The sequence below is a fragment of the Salvelinus alpinus genome, chromosome 8, assembly GCF_045679555.1.
Source record: "Salvelinus alpinus chromosome 8, SLU_Salpinus.1, whole genome shotgun sequence".
In the NCBI taxonomy this organism is placed as follows: Eukaryota; Metazoa; Chordata; class Actinopteri; order Salmoniformes; family Salmonidae; genus Salvelinus; species Salvelinus alpinus.
In genome coordinates, this window is record NC_092093.1 from 55,406,568 (window position 1) to 55,427,067 (window position 20,500).

Genomic DNA, 20,500 nt, shown 5'->3' on the forward strand with positions numbered 1-20,500 from the left:
CGATGAACAGCATTCTCACATGGGTATTCCTCTTGTCCAGATGGGTTAGGGCAGTGTGCAGTGTGGTTGCGATTGCGTCGTCTGTGGACCTATTGGGTCGGTAAGCAAATTGGAGTGGGTCTAGGGTGTCCGGTAGGGTGGAGGTGATATGGTCCTTGACTAGTCTCTCAAAGCACTTCATGATGACGGAAGTGAGTGCTACGGGGCGGTAGTCGTTTAGCTCAGTTACCTTAGCTTTCTTGGGAACAGGAACAATGGTGGCCCTCTTGAAGCATGTGGGAACAGCAGACTGGGATAAGGATTGATTGAATATGTCCGTAAACACACCAGCCAGCTGGTCTGCGCATGCTCTGAGGACGCGGCTGGGAATGCCGTCTGGGCCTGCAGCCTTGCGAGGGTTAACACGTTTAAATGTTTTACTCACCTCGGCTGCAGTGAAGGAGAGCCCGCAGGTTTTGGTAGGGGGCCGTGTCAGTGGCACTGTATTGTCCTCAAAGCGGGCAAAAAAGTTGTTTAGCCTGTCTGGGAGAAAGACATCCTGGTCCGCGACGGGGCTGGTTTTCTTTTTGTAATCCGTGATTGACTGTAGACCCTGCCACATACCTCTTGTGTCTGAGCTGTTGAATTGCGACTCGATTTTGTCTCTGTACTGGGACTTAGCCTGTTTGATTGCCTTGCGGAGAGAATAGCTACACTGTTTGTATTCGGTCATGCTTCCGGTCACCTTGCCCTGGTTAAAAGCAGTGGTTCGCGCTTTCAGTTTCACGCGAATGCTGCCGTCAATCCACGGTTTCTGGTTTGGGAATGTTTTAATCGTTGCTGTGGGTACGACATCGTCAATGCACTTCCTAATGAACTCGCTCACCGAATCAGCATATTCGTCAATATTGTTGTTGGACGCGATGCGGAACATATTCCAATCCGCGTGATCGAAGCAGTCTTGAAGCGTGGATTCAGATTGGTCGGACCAGCGTTGAACAGACCTGAGCGCGGGAGCTTGTTGTTTGAGTTTCTGTTTGTAGGCTGGAATCAACAAAATGGAGTCGTGGTCAGCTTTTCCGATGACCTCTGTCATCCTCCCACTCAGGGTCGAGAGCGAGAGAGGAGGGTGAAAGCACAAGAGAGAGAGAGAGAGCACACTGATATCTATCTAAAGGATAGAGGGTCAACCATTTTCAGCCTCTTTATAGACAGTACTTAGAACAGCCACCATTACCACACAAAGACAGCACAGGTATAAAGGTAATACAAACATACAAGATCAGGGTTCATTTTGAGGTCAATTACCCCAGATAACCTCTTCAACACACGCAATATATTGAGATACCATAGCTATGGGTTTAAATTGCTCTTTTTGCTTTTGGCCATCTGGTAACCTACAGCAACAACTGGATAATCCAGCCTTAAATTGCCTTGGCTGAGCATATTGGGTCCACTCAGCAGGTACCTTGGCTGAGCATATTGGGTCCACTCAACAGATACCTTGGCTGAGCATATTGGGTCCACTCAGCAGATACCTTGGCTGAGCATATTGGGTCCACTCAGCAGGTACCTTGGCTGAGCATATTGGGTCCACTCAGCAGATACCTTGGCTGAGCATATTGGGTCCACTCAGCAGATAGTGGAGCGTTTGTGTGAAAGAAAAGCGTGGCTGACAGCAATGCCACAATGAATAATTTGTGTGATTCCTGCCTCAAGACTTCGGATAAACACGATGAAATATGCACAGCATGTTAAGAAGACGATTATTTACATGAGCAAACAGATGGTATGAGTGTTATAGCCATTACTCAGCACACAGGGTTCAACAGAGAGGCCTTTACCGTGCCAGTGTGCCAAAGGTCACAGAGCAGAGAGGCCTTTACCGTGCCGGTGTGCCAAAGGTCACAGAGCAGAGAGGCCTTTACCGTGCCAGTGTGCCAAAGGTCACAGAGCAGAGAGGCCTTTACCGTGCCGGTGTGCCAAAGGTCACAGAGCAGAGAGGCCTTTACCGTGCCGGTGTGCCAAAGGTCACAGAGCAGAGAGGCCTTTACCGTGCCAGTGTGCCAAAGGTCACAGAGCAGAGAGGCCTTTACCGTGCCGGTGTGCCAAAGGTCACAGAGCAGAGAGGCCTTTACCGTGCCGGTGTGCCAAAGGTCACAGAGCAGAGAGGCCTTTACCGTGCCGGTGTGCCAAAGGTCACAGAGCAGAGAGGCCTTTACCGTGCCGGTGTGCCAAAGGTCACAGAGCAGAGGGGCCTTTACCGTGCCGGTGTGCCAAAGGTCACAGAGCAGAGAGGCCTTTACCGTGCCGGTGTGCCAAAGGTCACAGAGCAGAGAGGCCTTTACCGTGCCGGTGTGCCAAAGGTCACAGAGCAGAGGGGCCTTTACCGTGCCGGTGTGCCAAAGGTCACAGAGCAGAGAGGCCTTTACCGTGCCGGTGTGCCAAAGGTCACAGAGCAGAGAGGCCTTTACCGTGCCGGTGTGCCAAAGGTCACAGAGCAGAGGGGCCTTTACCGTGCCGGTGTGCCAAAGGTCACAGAGCAGAGAGGCCTTTACCGTGCCAGTGTGCCAAAGGTCACAGAGCAGAGAGGCCTTTACCGTGCCTGTGTGCCAAAGGTCACAGAGCAGAGAGGCCTTTACCGTGCCAGTGTGCCAAAGGTCACAGAGCAGAGAGGCCTTTACTGTGCCGGTGTGCCAAAGGTCACAGAGCAGAGAGGCCTTTACTGTGCCGGTGTGCCAAAGGTCACAGAGCAGAGAGGCCTTTACCGTGCCAGTGTGCCAAAGGTCACAGAGCAGAGAGGCCTTTACTGTGCCGGTGTGCCAAAGGTCACAGAGCAGAGAGGCCTTTACCGTGCCGGTGTGCCAAAGGTCACAGAGCAGAGAGGCCTTTACCGTGCCGGTGTGCCAAAGGTCACAGAGCAGAGAGGCCTTTACCGTGCCAGTGTGCCAAAGGTCACAGAGCAGAGAGGCCTTTACCGTGCCAGTGTGCCAAAGGTCACAGAGCAGAGAGGCCTTTACCGTGCCAGTGTGCCAAAGGTCACAGAGCATAGAGGCCATAACAACCACCATACACTCAAACAAAACCTGACCATCTCTCTGCTCAGTTCTCTATTCTAGGAAATGGCCTAACTCTTAAGCATCACTCATTTACTTCCATTGTGAAGTGAAGCAGCATCAATGGCTATGATGAATGTGGGAAATGTCAAGAGTCAGTGCATATTGTCCCTGTATAACATGAATAGAAAATCCCAATTCCATGATTATCATTAAAAAGGTTTATTTTTATTCAAGGTTTAGTTTATCATCATGGTGTATAACATTGGCAGCTAAGACCTACATTTCAGTGCAGTCCATGCCTAAATAAAGAAAGCTAATATTTAATTAAAATTAAGTGATAGATGTCCACAATGTCAGGAAATCAAAATGAACATGCAAAACGTATGTTGGAGTCTTTGTTCCTGTGAAGTCATTTTCTTTGAGGGTGAAAACACGTCTGACTTCACCAGGAGGGAGACACGTGTTTAAATTGTTGCCGGGAAGGAAACGTGTTGGAGAGATTAGAAGCAAGATAGGGTATGCAACTACGCATCACTCAGGAGGGACGTTTTGGAGGATGCCACTGAGGCATTGTTCTTAACTAAGCCTTCGGATGCTGCACCCTCAATAGGCTCTCATCGACAGCCGCCCATAGTGGCTGTGGGCTGTGGCCAGCATTAGCATTGCCATAGCAGGGAACTTCCTTTTTCCCCTGTTGCTCATTGCTGCTAGCAAGACACCCTGCAAAGGTGCACTTGAATACTCTCAAATACTGGAGCGTGAACACACACACACACACACACACACACACACACACACACACACACACACACACACACACACACACACACACACAGGAAGTGAGAAATGACTGCGGCTACATAGGATACACGTCCTTACCGTTTTTACAGTACAAGTCTCTTCTTTCAATGGCGTTACAAACCCCCGTTAGCATTAAAACACAATAGCTGCATTATTAATATAATCTATTTAATTGATCATCTGGGTTACTGTACTGTCAGCCAGAAAACCGTATGTTAAGAGGCTTTTTCCTTATGCAGATGAATGATGGGGACCTTTGAGTAGTGAAATCTGCTGTCCCCTCACGGGACTGCCTCATGTGGGCCTGCCTCCCGTCTCTAGTCCCCATCGTCCAATTATGAAACACGAGTGTGGCTGCTCCAGTACAAACTCACATAAAGGATATTTGGGAAGTTCTCCCCCTTGGCAATGACGATAGGTAGGAAACCTAACACTGCACTAGCTTGGGTTTGTAGTTACCAACAATAAATCATTTTTCAATAACTTGTCGACAATAGGTTCTGTGTCAATAGCTTGTCATCAATAGGTTCTGTGTCAATAGCTTGTCATCAATAGGTTCTGTGTCAATAGCTTGTCATCAATAGGTTCTGTGTCAATAGCTTGTCATCAATAGGTTCTGTGTCAATAGCTTGTCATCAATAGGTTCTGTGTCAATAGCTTGTCATCAATAGGTTCTGTGTCAATAGCTTTTCACAATAGGTTCCATGTCTATGAGTTTGTGCAGAGAAATACTATAATCCCTGGTTTCTTACTGACTGGTACAGTAGCTGCAAGTCTGTACTTTGTGTAGACAAGACTAGCCCCGTTTAAAAACTCACCTAGAAGGAGTGGTTTAGGGAAAACGCCTACACTTTCCTTCTGCTTAAAAGGAACATCACGTCCCCACAACAGTCAGCATATTCATTATTGGGCAACAACAAGGCAATCCTGTAGAAAATCCCTGGATGGATATTTGGATCAGTGGCACAATTACAGACGGTTAACACAGCGTATCTCAACAGGAATGGAAATAATGAACGGCAGCAGCAAAATAAGGCTTTATGCATGGCCAGATGTAGCCGTTCTGGCACTGTCAAAACAAACTTTAACAAGTGGGGCCACAAAACAGCAAAAGAACAGACCCTCATTTCATAGAGATAGATGGGCTTCCATGAGTAAACTCTTCCCTTAACTTGAGCAATGCTCACTTTTCAGTACTGGGAGAAGGTAGGCTGGTAAAGCTCAAGTTCTGAGATTCACTTTGCAAACATAGACAACTTCACAGGACCGCAAGAGTAGGCCCTTTGTCTTTCTCCCACTCCAGCTTCTATTAGCACACAGCAAATTCTCCAGTGTTACATGTTTCCCAGAATGCCTTGCCTTTCTGGTGAATTGTGGAGTTACCACCCATGACTGTATTTGTTAGTGACAGAGACATGGTTTTTGCAGTCTTTTTTGTCCTATGGCCTTCACACCAAGTGAGATCCTAAGTGAATATACACTGCTCAAAAAAATAAAGGGAACACTAAAATAACACATCCTAGATCTGAATGAATGAAACATTCTTATTAAATACTTTTTTCTTTACATTGTTGAATGTGCTGACTACAAAAATCACACAAAAATTATCAATGGTAATCAAATTTATCAACCCATGGAGGTCTGGATTTGGAGTCACACTCAAAATTAAAGTGGAAAACCACACTACAGGCTGATCCAACTTTGATGTGATGTCCTTAAAACAAGTCAAAATGAGGCTCAGTAGTGTGTGTGGCCTCCACGTGCCTGTATGACCTCCCTACAACGCCTGGGCATGCTCCTGATGAGGTGGTGGATGGTCTCCTGAGGGATCTCCTCCCAGACCTGGACTAAAGCATCCGCCAACTCCTGGACAGTCTGTGGTGCAACGTGGCGTTGGTGGATGGAGCGAGACATGTTGTCCCAGATGTGCTCAATTGGATTCAGGTCTGGGGAACGAGCGGGCCAGTCCATGGCATCAATGCCTTCCTCTTGCAGGAACTGCTGACACACTCCAGCCACATGAGGTCTAGCATTGTCTTGCATTAGAAAGAACCCAGGGCCAACCGCACCAGCATATGGTCTCACAAGGGGTCTGAGGATCTCATCTCGGTACCTAATGGCAGTCAGGCTACCTCTGGCGAGCACATGGAGGGCTGTGCGGCCCCCCAAAGAAATGCCACCCCACACCATGACTGACCCACCGCCAAACCGGTCATACTGGAGGATGTTGCAGGCAGCAGAACGTTCTCCACGGCGTCTCCAGACTCTGTCACATGTGCGTGTGAACCTGCTTTCATCTGTGAAGAGCACAGGGCGCCAGTGGCGAATTTGCCAATCTTGGTGTTCTCTGGCAAATGCCAAACGTCCTGCACGGTGTTGGGCTGTAAGCACAACCCCCACCTGTGGACGTCGGGCCCTCATACCACCCTCATGGAGTCTGTTTCTGACCGTTTGAGCAGACACATGCACATTTGTGGCCTGCTGGAGGTAATTTTGCAGGGCTTTGGCAGTGCTCCTCCTGCTCCTCCTTGCACAAAGGTGGAGGTAGCGGTCCTGCTGCTGGGTTGTTGCCCTCCTACGGCCTCCTCCACGTCTCCTGATGTACTGGCCTGTCTCCTGGTAGCGCCTCCATGCTCTGGACACTACGCTGACAGACACAGCAAACCTTCTTGCCACAGCTCGCATTGATGTGCCATCCTGGATGAGCTGCACTACCTGAGCCACTTGTGTGGGTTGTAGACTCCGTCTCATGCTACCACTAGAGTGAAAGCACCGCCAGCATTCAAAAGTGACCAAAACATCAGCCAGGAAGCATAGGAACTGAGAAGTGGTCTGTGGTCACCACCTGCAGAACCACTCCTTTATTGGGAGTGTCTTGCTAATTGCCTATAATTTCCACCTTTTGTCTATTCCATTTGCACAACAGCATGTGAAATTTATTGTCAATCAGTGTTGCTTCCTAAGTGGACAGTTTGATTTCACAGAAGTGTGATTGACTTGGAGTTACATTGTGTTGTTTAAGTGTTCCCTTTATTTTTTTGAGCAGTCTATTATCAGTAAACATTGAATTACTCAACATGTTACAAGTATTTTTTTAAAAAGGCTTTATTTTGAGGGCTTAGGTGTACCCTAATACAGTGACCTGAAACACATGGTTTTTAGGAATGCAAGTCACATTATGCTTCCTTGTGAAGTTTACTTCCTAATAGAATCCAGCTAGAGTTGGTATATCCAACATATGGAATTTGTATTCACCAATAACCTGAATTCAGAATGACTGCCGGGTTGGGAAGACTAAGATAGGAGACTACCTAAACTGGAACAACAATTTCAGTAATGGGTGGAATAAAACAGATTGGATTAGTTTAGAAAAACGTATGTTATATTTGAGTAGCATAAGATTAATTAATCAATGTATAAAAACATAGATATTGAAACAAAACTATTTTAAAAATCTACCTGCAATAGAGCATTTAGGGAAATATGATAATGATGGGTGTGGTTTTGGTTAAACACTGGTTATTAACACCAACACTTGGGTTATTTTACACCAGCAAGTGTTAATTTAACACCCGAATCAACACTAGAAATGTTAGGTAACACTGGCCAATTTGCTGTGCATGTAAATGACTGTCCTGGAGGAGTGAACATGAAGGGCCTGTAAACTCCCAACAAAAACAAGCGGTGCCATTCAAGGAAGTAAGGAAATGGCTCTGTTATTCTGTCTCCTATACGCCTGGCTAACCAGAAACTGAACACAACCCAGCCTGCGTCTCAACAGGGACCTAGAACAGAGGGATGGAAGGCTAGAAGATCCTCTAGACCACCATGTTCTGGCTGCCCTGAAGCTCTCACCAGATTTACATTCTGGTCATCATCATTCTCTCAGAGTAAGAGATCACATGGGCGGCTGCTCTAGTGGACAGCTGCTCCCTAGACAGACCACCTTCAGACTAGTCCATAACCAAGCTCCCTAGACAGACCACCTTCAGACTAGTCCATAACCAAGCTCCCTAGAAAGACCACCTTCAGACTAGTCCATAACCAAGCTCCCTAGAAAGACCACCTTCAGACTAGTCCATAACCAAGCTCCCTAGACAGACCACCTTCAGACTAGTCCATAACCAAGCTCCCAAGAAAGACCACCTTCAGACTAGTCCATAACCAAGCTCCCTAGAAAGACCACCTTCAGACTAGTCCATAACCAAGCTCCCTAGAAAGACCACCTTCAGACTAATCCATAACCAAGCTCCCTAGAAAGACCACCTTCAGACTAATCCATAACCAAGCTCCCTAGAAGGACCGCCTTCAGACTAATCCATAACCAAGCTCCCTAGAAGGACCACCTTCAGACTAGTCCATAATCAAGCTCCCTAGAAAGACCACCTTCAGACTAGTCCATAACCAAGCTCCTAGACAGACCACCTTCAGACTAGTCCATAACCAAGCTCCCTAGACAGACCACCTTCAGACTAGTCCATAACCAAGCTCCCTAGAAAGACCACCTTCAGACTAGTCCATAACCAAGCTCCCTAGACAGACCACCTTCAGACTAGTCCATAACCAAGCTCCCAAGAAAGACCACCTTCAGACTAGTCCATAACCAAGCTCCCTAGAAAGACCACCTTCAGACTAGTCCATAACCAAGCTCCCTAGAAAGACCACCTTCAGACTAATCCATAACCAAGCTCCCTAGAAAGACCACCTTCAGACTAATCCATAACCAAGCTCCCTAGAAGGACCACCTTCAGACTAATCCATAACCAAGCTCCCTAGAAGGACCACCTTCAGACTAGTCCATAATCAAGCTCCCTAGAAAGACCACCTTCAGACTTCTCTACAGCCTGATAGGTATGAGATCCACCAGAGGAAAGCTTTTGGCATGGAAAGGACAGCGGCACACACAAAGTGTCACAGAGGTTAGCCAGTTGCAGCTAGTGTAACTTACACGCACGTGAAGCAACTGCAGGGGACATGATGATATCCAATCCAGGCAGAGTTGGGTAGGTACCAGGTGTATCAGAAGTCTAGCATGTGGGTGTCAGTGTTCAAGCTAAGGGAGGCCTACTTGCCCTTTCAACGGGACATGATTAGTACTGCTGCACCCCTCTAGCTCCTCCTGGGCTTCTTCTATTTATAGCGGCATCCTACAGTCAGCGGGGATCAGGAAGTGTCTGTCTGTTCAGCTTCAGAGGACGCTGACCTGTTACCTGATAGCCCGGCCACTGATGCCAGGGCCAGGCTGAGCACCGCAGGAAGGCTTACGCGGTGCTATAAAGGGTAGTTGCATCATAGACCCAGCACTGAGCCAGAGAGCAGAGGCTGTAGGGTGAATCTCATTAGACAAAAGAGGCTGTAGGGTGCATCTCATTAGTCTAAAGTGGTCTCCTCTCCTTTGCATGCACTGATATGAAAAGTGTGAATAGGTTTAAAGGAAAATGAAATGTGGAGAAGACTAAGTTTTAACCTCCCTCTCAGGTCCAACTAATTCACCTCACCGATCACATCTCCACAAGGTTTCTGTTCCTCTGAACCAACTTCATAGTGGATGTGAGCAGTCTATAAAAACAGACACTGATAAACCCACTGATTGACATGCCATAGTTAGAAGAGACTGACAGACCGATAGCACTGACAAATGTTGTCTGTAGCCTAATTATTGTACAACGTCCACACTCTGTGGTTTCACTACTTGGCGTTGTGTTCTGGCTGTTCATTTTTCTCCCAGAATGACATGTGTGAACCTCTTTCAGAGTCTCTGATTGTATGAATGTAGTAGGCCAGACGCTAGAAGGAATCTGCTCTTTTTCCTCTATTGTTTCGCTCGAACATCACAGAAGCAAAATGGGATGTTATTTGGGCCGGAGTGGATCAGAAGCGCTAAATGTATTCGGGTAAAAGAAATGGAGTGAGCGAAAGGAACTTCTAATCCTCAACAGCCTGAAAACGCACTTTCATATGGTCGTCGGTCAAGAAATGCTAGTCGCTCGCGCGAGTCCTTCTTTAAAAACGCAGACTGGGAGACAAGATACTAATCTCAACCGGCACACTTGCCAAAGAGCCAATTCCCTGAGAAACGTATCAGACTCTCTGTGTCAACAGAATGCTATAGTAGGAAGGAGGAGGGTGAAAAACCTAACAACAAAAATCACTATTGAAGAAGAGATGTGGCCTGGCTGGATATACCAGTTGGCTGTAATGTGACTAAGATTGTCACACTGAAAGGTAAAACCGCATAACAATAGCAGTTGCTAGGGGGAAAACACTGGGCTCATGCTAATGTTTTAGCCTGGTTCACTTGGTTTGGTTCAATGCCCAAAGCCAGGCACCATAGTTTGGGTTGGACAGTGTTGGCAAATGCCTTCCAAGTGCACATTCCCAAAAGGGGAAATAGTTTTGTATTCCACTGCAAACTATTCCAAGCCAGCACTTTCCTGAGCCATAATGGGCCGCTGTCACAGTACCAGTGTCTCGACCTTCGACCTCAGAGGGCGAGCTAAAAAGAATGTTTCTGACAAACAATGGAGGCAGGGCTACAGCGTTCCAGGTTGACATCCTAAACTATGTAGCCAGGTCCAACATTTCCATACAGGCCTGCATCCCAACTTGAGACACGACAATGTAAAATAATGCAAAGTGTCTGTACCTGTTCAGATGGGGAGATAACACACGAGGACAGTCACCACAGCTATAAATGGAACACATTCCTAGAAGTCGTGTGCGCACACACGTTCCGATACATTAGTCCAGTCATGAAATAAACCGAGGCTTTCCTTTCTCGTCTGATAACACCATCACCACATTAACCAAAACAAACAAAGCAGGAGCGGGGAAATGAACAGGAGGCTCTTCTAAAGACAACTGTGTAAGATTAGAAGCTAGAGGACATGTTGACTCTGAGTGAAGAGTCACTGTTGGGGACATTACACCGTACGTCACGGCAGAGTAAAGCATTTGCCAACACTGTCCAACCCAAACTATGGTGCCTATGACAGAGATCATCGCCATGCATACCGACACTCACGTAACAAACTCAGCACTATGAATTTACTCCCAAAGTTACAGTGATGACACATTGACGTCTCAGCTCCGTAGCGTCTGTACTGTGGTTATTCTTGTCAAACAGGGTCTGACTTTTGGTCAACGAACCTCCACGACCCCATCCAGCTCTACCACTGCGGTGTCCTTGAGGCTGATGTTATCTGGTGTTGCTGTCAGCTGCTGCCGCTGATTGGGCAACAGTGCAAAGAAAGAGAAATTAAAAAGTCAAAATCGTCACTCATCAATGATAACCAAATACATTGGTCTGGGCACATGCCTATGCCTTCCAGGTTAGGAAGAGTTGACATTCCATTAGCATTTGAGTAATTTAGCAGATACTCTTATCCAGGGAGATTTACAGTGGAAAGAAAGATAAATTAAAAGTCTCAGGAACACACACACTGGCCCACCTGTGCAGTAAACCTGTCAGAACTACAGTAACAACATAGTAGTACCAGTGAGAGTACTCTGTTGAACTCCTCCTTTAAGGTCATCACTTCCCAACTGCTGAGTCTGACCCATATGCTATGAATACTCAGTCTCTGCTGATGTAACAAGGCCACAGCTCCCAGCAACCCAGAGAGTAAGGCTACTTATTAAGAGGGTGTCATCTTCTGTAACGTTGCCCTAGTGAACCATTTTGCCCTCTGCTGGGTCGGCCAGCTCGGGGTCCTCCTTGAGACTCCCTGTGCCAGGTCCCGTGTCAGGATATGAACCATGACTACTCCCAGGGTTATTTACCTATATGATCATCGTCACTGGACATCTGCATGTGTGTGTCAGTCCGTCCATCTGACGTATCCATTATCACATGGTCTAGAGAAGGTCAATAGTCAGACAGGGATCAGTGTCAGAATGATGTAACAATTCAATTTGCAAAAGTTCCTGCTCTAGCAGATGTGAACTGGTTCATGTTGAGGGGGATGGTCTAGATGAGCTACTAGTCATCCATCCCTCTGTTCTACTTCCCTGTTGAGACTCAGGCTGGGTTGTGTGTTCCCAAGGCAGCAGCCAATGACGATCCTTAATAAAAATACAAATACATTTGGATCCAGGTTGTGTAATGGATACTGGACAGTGTGGTGTAGCCTACCCAACCCTTCAATGTAGGCCAACATGAGACAAGACCCTGACTATCTGGGTTAGTGATGGAGAAACCCGTCTGTATAAAAGAGGTGGATTACACAGAAGTGGCAGCTGTGCATTTTGATTTTCATTCAGACTGCAGCTGATTTTGTTTTTACAGCATTAGAGAATCAATAGAGAACAGTTCAATCACAGTTACACAGTTTAGAACAAAATTGAAATGTCTTATTCTCAATGAACAGGGGTGTAGTAAGGTAGACTATTTGCGAAGAAGAGTTGGCCTGTTTGATGTGAACATACAGACAGGTGTGGCATTCTTTCCCAATCAACTGCAATATATATTCATTTATTTTACACCACACTGCACCCCCCTCCCCCCAAAAAATACAAAATAGTGTAGTTGATTGAGAAAGAATGCCACACCTGTCTGTATGTTCACATCAAACAGGCCAACTCTTCTTCGCAAATAGTCTACCTTACTACACCCCTGTTCATTGAGAATAAGACATTTCAATTTTGTAATAAACTGTGATTTAAGTATTCTCTATTGATTTCCCAAAGGCAATATCGCGCATGTCACAGCATCCCATTTCTTCACCACGACTCACCTAATGTTTTGACAGCAATCTGCCGCGTTAAAGGTGGAGGTAGGTTGATACACACCAAATCCACATCCTGATGCAGCAAAACGTCGTCGATTCTATTGGTATAAAACGGTACGTTCATTTCTTTGGCCAGCTCCTCGGCTTCCTCCTGAGTCCGTCCCCATAGAGCCTTGACCGCGAATCCTTCGTTCTTCAAAAGCGGGATAATCACCCGCGTGGTCAAGCTGGTGCCAAACACGCCGACCCCGGGAAGCATGGCTCGAGTTCCGGTATTCACAACCAGCTTCACAGCATACCGACCCGGCAGACGCGGGGAGAAACGAGATTGTTAACATCAGGTTGGTGATCCACCTGCGCAGATCGACCGGGCACCTCTCATTTTATCATTCGTTTTACTCCATTTGTCATAGATATTGTCCTATACACCGTTATTCCAACTACAACACGATAAGCCGTGTGTTATTTCTACATATCAACATTCAAATGCACCATTCTTTATGATCAGCGATCGCGCACCGCACTCACCGATGGACATGGCATCTTTCCTGTAACGCCCTCGTTACAGATAACGAAACCACGAAAATGAGTCAGAATTTCCTCTTTGCAGTGTTCTACTGGGGTTGTGAAAATGCATACCAATCGCATTCAATAAGCCAGGGAGGATTCCTGTATTTAAACGCATGCAACGCCGATGATCCAGCGGTATTATACCGATTGTTATTGATGTTGCAACCCAGTTATCCACTGACTGTTCTCGATACGTCAGCCTCCCAGCATGATCCCCTCCCAGTTTTAACCCTCTCGTTCCTGGCATGAATGTAACGCTCACCATAGTGCAGCCCTTACAAAACTAGGGGTCGCGACCCCATGTGGGTACGCCTGATATGAAAATGGGGTCGAGGGAGAATTGTCTAAATCCTGGTAATTTATGGGGCTCCATCCATCTATGGGGGCATGGCGCGCAGGCCTCTACACTCTAGTTATGAATGTGTCTCCCTCTGCTATATAGACCTATTGTATGATACACCCAATGAGCTAGATGGATACACCGAAAGCAACGGGCGGCAAAAGAGCCGAGCCAGCGCAGAACTCGGATATAGATATATACAATATGCCTATGTGACAGACATATTTGGGAAACTGAACTAAACGCATGCAATACAGGGGAAATACTAAAAAAATCTACAGATGAGTGACCGAATGATCTTTGCCCCCAGATAGATGAACACGTCATAAGCCATGAAATAAATGTTTAGAATGGCATGAAATTAGCTTTAAAACGACAACAACAAACTTAGCCTCATGGCAAAATGGCAAAATGTGTAGCATAGCAGGAAATTAGGTCAGAGATTTTATTTGTACATTTAGGGGAATTTTATGAGGGAAAATATTTGTTTTGGAGATGTTTTAAATACTTGAAATATGATTTATTTCCATGTCGGCTCTACGCTTGAAAATGCCCTTGTCCGGATGAAAGAACCCAATTTCAAACTAATTTTGGACCATTCCTCTTCACAAAACTGTTTCAGTTCAGCAATATTCTTGGGATGTCTGGTGTGAACCACTCTCTTGAGGTCATGCCACAGCATCTCAATCGGGTTGAGGTCAGGACTCTGACTGGTCCACTCCAAAAGGCGTATTTTCTTCTGATGAAGCCATTCTGTTGTTGGTTTACTTCTGTGTTTTGGGTCGTTGTCCTGTTACATCACCCAACTTCTGTTGAGCTTCAAATTGGCAGACTGATAGCCTTACATTCTCCTGAAAAATGTCTTGATAAACATTTTTTTTTGTCGATGATAGCAAGCTGTCCAGGCCCTGAGGCAGCAAAGCAGCTCCAAACCATGACGCCCCCTTCACAATACTTTAGAGTTGGGATGAGGGTTTGATGTTGGTGTGCTGTGCCTTTTTCCCCCCCACACTTAGTGTTGTGTGTTCCTTCCAAACAACTCAACTTAAGTTTCATCTGTCCACAGAATATTTTGCCAGTAGCGCTGTGGAACATCCAGATGCTCTTTTGCAAACTTCAGACGTGCAGCAATGGTTTTTTTTGGACAGCAGTGACTTCTTCTGTGGTGTCCTCCCATGTACACCATTCTTGTTAGGTGTTTTACGTATCGTAGACTCGTAAACAGAGATGTTAGCATGTTCCAGAGATTTCTCTAAGTCTTTAGCTGACACTAAGATTCTTCTTAACCTCAATGAGCATTCTGCACTGTGCTCTTGCAGTCATCTTTGCAGGACGGCCACTCCTAGGGAGAGTAGCATCAGTGCTGAACTTTCTCCATTTATTGACAATTTGTCTTACCGTGGACTGATGAACATCAAGGCTTTTAGAGATACTTTTGTAACCCTTTCCAGATATATGCAAGTCAGCAATTCTTAATCTTGGGTCTTCTGAGATGTCTTTTGTTCGAGGCATGGTTCACATCAGGCAATGCTTCGTGTGAATAACAAACTCAAATTGTGTGAGTTTTTTCTTATAGTGCAGGGCAGCTCTAACCAACATCACCAATCTCGTGTCATTGATTGGACTCCAGGTTAGCTGACTCCTGACTCCAATTAGCTTTTGGAGAAGTCATTAGCCTAGAGGTTCAAATACTTTCCCCAACCTACACTGTGAATGTTTAAATTATGTATTTTTCTTGTCTATATTGAATACAATAATTTGTGTGTTATTAGTTTAAGCAGACTGTGTTTGTTGCTGTGACTAATTTTATGACCAATTTATGCATTAATCCAGATAATTCCAAAGGGTTCACATACTTTTTCTTGCCACTGTATGTAAATGTGATATTTCAGTTTTGTTTTTTTGTTTTGATAAATTAGCAAACATTTATAAAAACTAGTTTTTGCTTTGTCATTATAGGGGTATTGTGTGTGTAGATTGATGGGGAAAAACTGTTTAAATACATTTTAGAATAAGGCTGTAACCTAACAAAATGTGGAAAAAGTCAAAAGGGTCTTTATGCTTTCCGAAGGCACTCTGTCATTGAAAATGTTCAGCAAATGATTGGAGTGATGACAAAGAACAGACAGGATATAGCGGATTGGTAGGTGCTCTAGCAATTGTTTAGTTAATGAAGCGACAGCAAGTGTGGATAGACACATTTTTAGAAGGAGGAGAAAGCATTTTTTTTTTAAACAATAGGTTCTCAAATGAGGAAACTTCTCCACGTGACACAGGGCTACATAGTTTATATACTTGTGTCTGGCGAACAAAAGGGATAAAGCTTGGAACGTGTAGCAGTCATATCTTATGACTTGAGCTACTTTGAATTCTGCAGCGTAGAACAAAGCCCTGGTAGCGGTGAGGATTTGAAAGTCATCGTGATAGAGGTTGCTGTAACGTTTCATTGCTCCTAGACATCTTTTCAGAGTGTGAACAAACACGCATGGAAACTTCACAGCGGGAAGTCCTTTCCTGAATTCTGTCAGTTCGCCTTATTTCACTTCTATTCACTCTGAAATGATCTGACGGAGTTATTCCTAGGCCCACTGGGCAGAGCAGTGAGGCAGAGCTGTCTTCTTTGGCAGATGCTGCATAGTGTTACCACAACTCTGTTGAACTGACAAGCTGTACATCGGACACAAGTCAACAACAATTGAATCAATTCACTGAATGGAGAAGGCTGAATAAGTTAGGCTAATAAGTCAATATCCAGATGGTTAGTTTAGGCTTCAGCATGTTGTGTCAGTGTACACTACATATCTTCCATTTATTTTGTAACGTCAGTGGACTTGGTGGGATGATCCACAGTGTAATCCATCAGTGTGCCATTGATTTGGTAAACAACAGCGCAAACCGTGGCGGTACTTTGCCCAGCTTGTGCTGACTATTCATATAACGTAGGAGGTCAAAGGTCATTCAAGGCCAAAGTTCTGGTTCTTTCCTGGTCCAGTGGAGGAGGAACTTGAGAAGTTGACTCGAACCACAGATCTAGGATCAGATTATCCTAACCCCAATCCAAACCCTTAATCTTATGGGGACAGAAGAATATCTGACTCTGGACCAGAGGTTATTAAGGGCAATTCAACTTCGGAGTGAGGGGTTACAGGGCTTGGGGTCGCTATGCATTTATCTCCCTTCTCCACCTTGAAGCAGCCACAGTGCAGGCTTGCAGGATGGCAAAGAGAATCCATCTGTTGAGCGTCCATACGAGCCTGTAGGTATAGGAAGGACATGGAAGGACATGGGACTAGTAAGTTACAAGCACTGGCTTGTTTTAACCTACCTACAGTAACAGAGACCAACACATTCCACATAGGCTATGTGGAGCTTCACAGTCACCATGACTACCCATTCTCATGTCTGAGCAAGAAGCGTTCAAGCCAAAAGTGAGGCCAGCAGGCTCATGCCAAGGTGAGTCATCTGTGTGTGTGTGTGTGTGTGTGTGTGTGACACAGTATCACAAACAGACTGAATAACATTGCAACACACTTCTGGTATGTCTTCTGTCTCTCTTTGCTCTCTAATTTAATTCAATGCTCGTGCTGTTGATTTGCTGAGGATGGCAGTGACGTCCTGCTATGGGCCATGTGTCCGGGCAGAATGTGACTGGGGTGTCTGTCTGTCTTGCTAGGAGGAGTGACAAGAGGCACCGAGGTAGGGACGAGGGCAACAATTTACCATGGCTCTGGTTGACTCTGGTTGACTCTGGTTGACTCTGGTTGACTCTGGTTGGGATCTACTGGGGATAGAGTGTTAGTATGGAAGCCTGAATGTACTCGAAACATTTTCTCTGTCCATCAACATGACAAAATAGGAGTGTCACCACACACACACACACACACACACACACAGACAAACCCCAAAACCTTCCCCTGGTTTGACATAGAGATAAAGTGGTGGTAGACGTCCTTCCTGTAAAGTGATACAACACACAGATACAAGACCTCATCCTCTGCCGTCAGGTTAATCACAGATCGGTGGGGATTCTCCATGAAACCGTGTGTCAGCCAGCAGCTCACACGAGACACGTTCCTAGCCCCTCCCTGCACCATTCCTTAGGTATGACGCTTATAGACTTGGTCATAATGGCAGATGGTTACTGTGTCGCCTCAGCCGGAGTCTATACTGTCAGGGGAGAGCTCCTAATGGACAAAGAATAGGAAGTCAACTAATTAGTACCAGACTATATGCAGCATCTTTTATATGTCATTTCCTGTTTACGTTCAGAGCCAGGGCGGGGGTGGCACCTTGCAGGCACATTCTTTAAGTGGCCCCTCTCTTTCCGGTGGAAAATGTGTATTTTTCCAGATAGCTGACTAGAGACTAACTTACTAATCTAAAAATAAATGTAGTTGACATGGGCTCATTGAGTTACCGTCAGTGACTGGTATAAGAGGAAATTTGCTGATGCGCTACCAAATTTCACTGTGTGTATTCTACTATTCTAACTGTATTCTACTATTCTAACTATATTCTACTATTCTAACTGTCAACAGCGAGTTGAGACCCAGGCCGGCCCTGATCAGAAGGCTTTTGCAGCACCAACGGCTTGTCGTGATTGTACTGTAAACAAACAATTCCTCCGACTTGTTATATAAAACTCAAGTGTTTTATATATTGTATAAATACTCATAAATGTATATAGAACACTCTAAATACACAAATATAAGTTCCAAACGGAGTATTTATACGTTAGCAAGAGCAAGATGGAATATGCACTGAAATCAGTGGCTGTCAGTGCCGTTTAAGATGAGGGAGGACAAATGTTTTTTCATGAGCATGGCCTTAGATCTATTACAGCATATTGGATGACTGTCAATCATATTCCATTCACTCAGTTCAATGTAACATCAATAGGTTTAGGCTACTACATGGTACTCAAATTCAATTAAGTTTTTTCCGATTTAAGAATTGGCGGAATGAATACATCCCTGATCACACGTAAACACACAGCCAAGTTGTATTCCTTCTCGCATCGTTGTCCCCATATTAGCTAAAGTAACATCCTAGTCAGCATAGCCAATAGAACTAACACATTAGTAAACCCACTACAATCATGCAGTACCATTAGTGTTCAGTCAATAAGCAGTTACACCGGCAGGCCTCGTGGCAATAAATTAGTAAAACCAAAAGCTTACCGTGACTTGGAAGAGTTCCAGTGTTGTGTTGGATTGTCAGAGCCAGCTAGCTAACATAGCATCCCTCTGTTTGAGCCGGGTGTTTCAGTAGGCTAAACTAGCTAGTTGCATTTGCTAACTAAGTAAGTGAAACTCAACTTAAAAAATGACATCTCTCTATACATCTTGCTTTTCCTTAATTTTGGAAGAAATTAATTTGTTCAAAACTCTTAACTACGGTCTTGCTCTGTCTTTGAGTCAACCACTCATCACATGTTATGCACTGCAGTGCTAGCTAGCTGTAGCTTATGCTTTCAGTACTAGATTCATTCTCTGATCCCTTGATTGGGTGGACAACATGTCAGTTCATGCTGCAAGAGCTCTGATAGGTTGGAGGACATCCTCCGGAAGTTGTCATAATTACTGTGTAAGTCTATTGAAGGGGGTGAGAACCATGAGCCTCCGAGGTTTTGTATTGAAGTCAATGTACCCAGAGGAGGACGGAAGGTAGCTGTCCTCCAGCTACACCATGGTGCTAACCTACAGAGTGCTGCTGAGGCTACTGTAGACCTTCTTTACAAAATAGTGTGTTTTAATCAATTATTTGGTGACGTGATTATATTTAGGATAGTTTTATCTTAAATGTTTTACAATTTTATGAAATTCACTGAGGTGGTCCTTCCTCCTCTGAGGAGGCTCCACTGACTGAAATTAATCAAACCATCCTCATCCATTTTTGTTCCGCTGCTAAACAACAGGGGTGTTTAATGCCAAATCTAAATTAAACTGCAATTCAGCAGTACATATCAGAGGTGACTAAGGTCAGAAAGGGTCACACAGAGGGCACTACTTTAACACTACGGTATTGTTAAACCAGATCACAGGTCATTCAGGAGGCTATAGAAGGTGCATCTTTATAACCCTTGTTTCTATTCAGCAATTCACACCGACTGGCATGTTACGCGTTCATTTTAATACTATAACATATGGGGTTACTAGCGTAAGCTCCCTGAGATTCCTATATGATTGCAAACATGCAGCATCTCCATGAGCTCTGTGAGGTAGGCCAAGTCATGTGATGGACTCTACAGCTCTCTCTCGCTCTCTCGTTGGCTGCCCCCTGGTGGAGAGATTCTACAATGTTATACCCTCTTATGACAGATGCAATATCATGGGACCAGTTACATTAATAAAGGTACCTTTAAAAAAACAATAGAGTCTTCATATCACTTATGTAAGTAGATGCATTTATTTGCCACTTCTCAATATAACAATATACTGCATACCTATCCTGCGGTCAATTTAACATAATGAACCTTTGGTTTTAAGTGGTTCCAAACTTCTTCCATTTAAGAATGATGGAGGCCACTATGTTCTTGGGGGCCTTTCAAAGATGCAGAATTTTTTTGGTGCCGTTCCCCAGATCTGCACCTCGACACAATCCTGTCAAGAGCTCTACGGACATTTCCTTTGACCTCATAGTAAATGTCAGAGCAAAAACCAAGCTCTCAACTGTGGGACCTTTATATAGACATATGTGCCTTTCCAAATGTGTTTTATTTAACCTTTATTGAACTCATGTCCAATCAATTGAATTTAACACAGGTGGACTACAATCAAGTTGTAGAACCATCTCAAGGAGGATCAATGTAAACAGGATGCATCTAAGCTCAATTTCGAGTCTCACAGCAAAGGGTCTGACTACTGATGTAAATAAGGTATGTTTAAAAAAAACATTTTTTAAACATTTCTAAAAACCTGTTTTTGCTTTGTCATTATGGGGTATTGTGTGTAGATTGGTGAGGGAAAATAAAAATGTAATCCATTTTAGAATAAGGCTGTAACGTAACAAAATGTGTAAAA

The 20,500-nt window shown here is 45.0% G+C and overlaps 1 protein-coding gene across 1 annotated transcript in view; it reads right to left on the reverse strand.

The window, feature by feature from the left end:
* LOC139583300 (glucose-fructose oxidoreductase domain-containing protein 1-like) overlaps positions 1 to 13,372 on the reverse strand; it is a 35,359-nt gene extending 21,987 nt beyond the window's left edge. Inside the window, exons 1-2 of the mRNA XM_071414209.1 lie at positions 13,097 to 13,372; positions 12,575 to 12,854 (exon numbers count right to left, since the gene is read on the reverse strand). Coding sequence (XP_071270310.1) covers positions 12,575 to 12,854; positions 13,097 to 13,216 — 400 coding nt within the window. The 5' untranslated portion in view covers positions 13,217 to 13,372. The remainder of the gene's footprint in view (positions 1 to 12,574; positions 12,855 to 13,096) is intronic.
* Between the last annotated feature and the right edge of the window lie 7,128 nt (positions 13,373 to 20,500).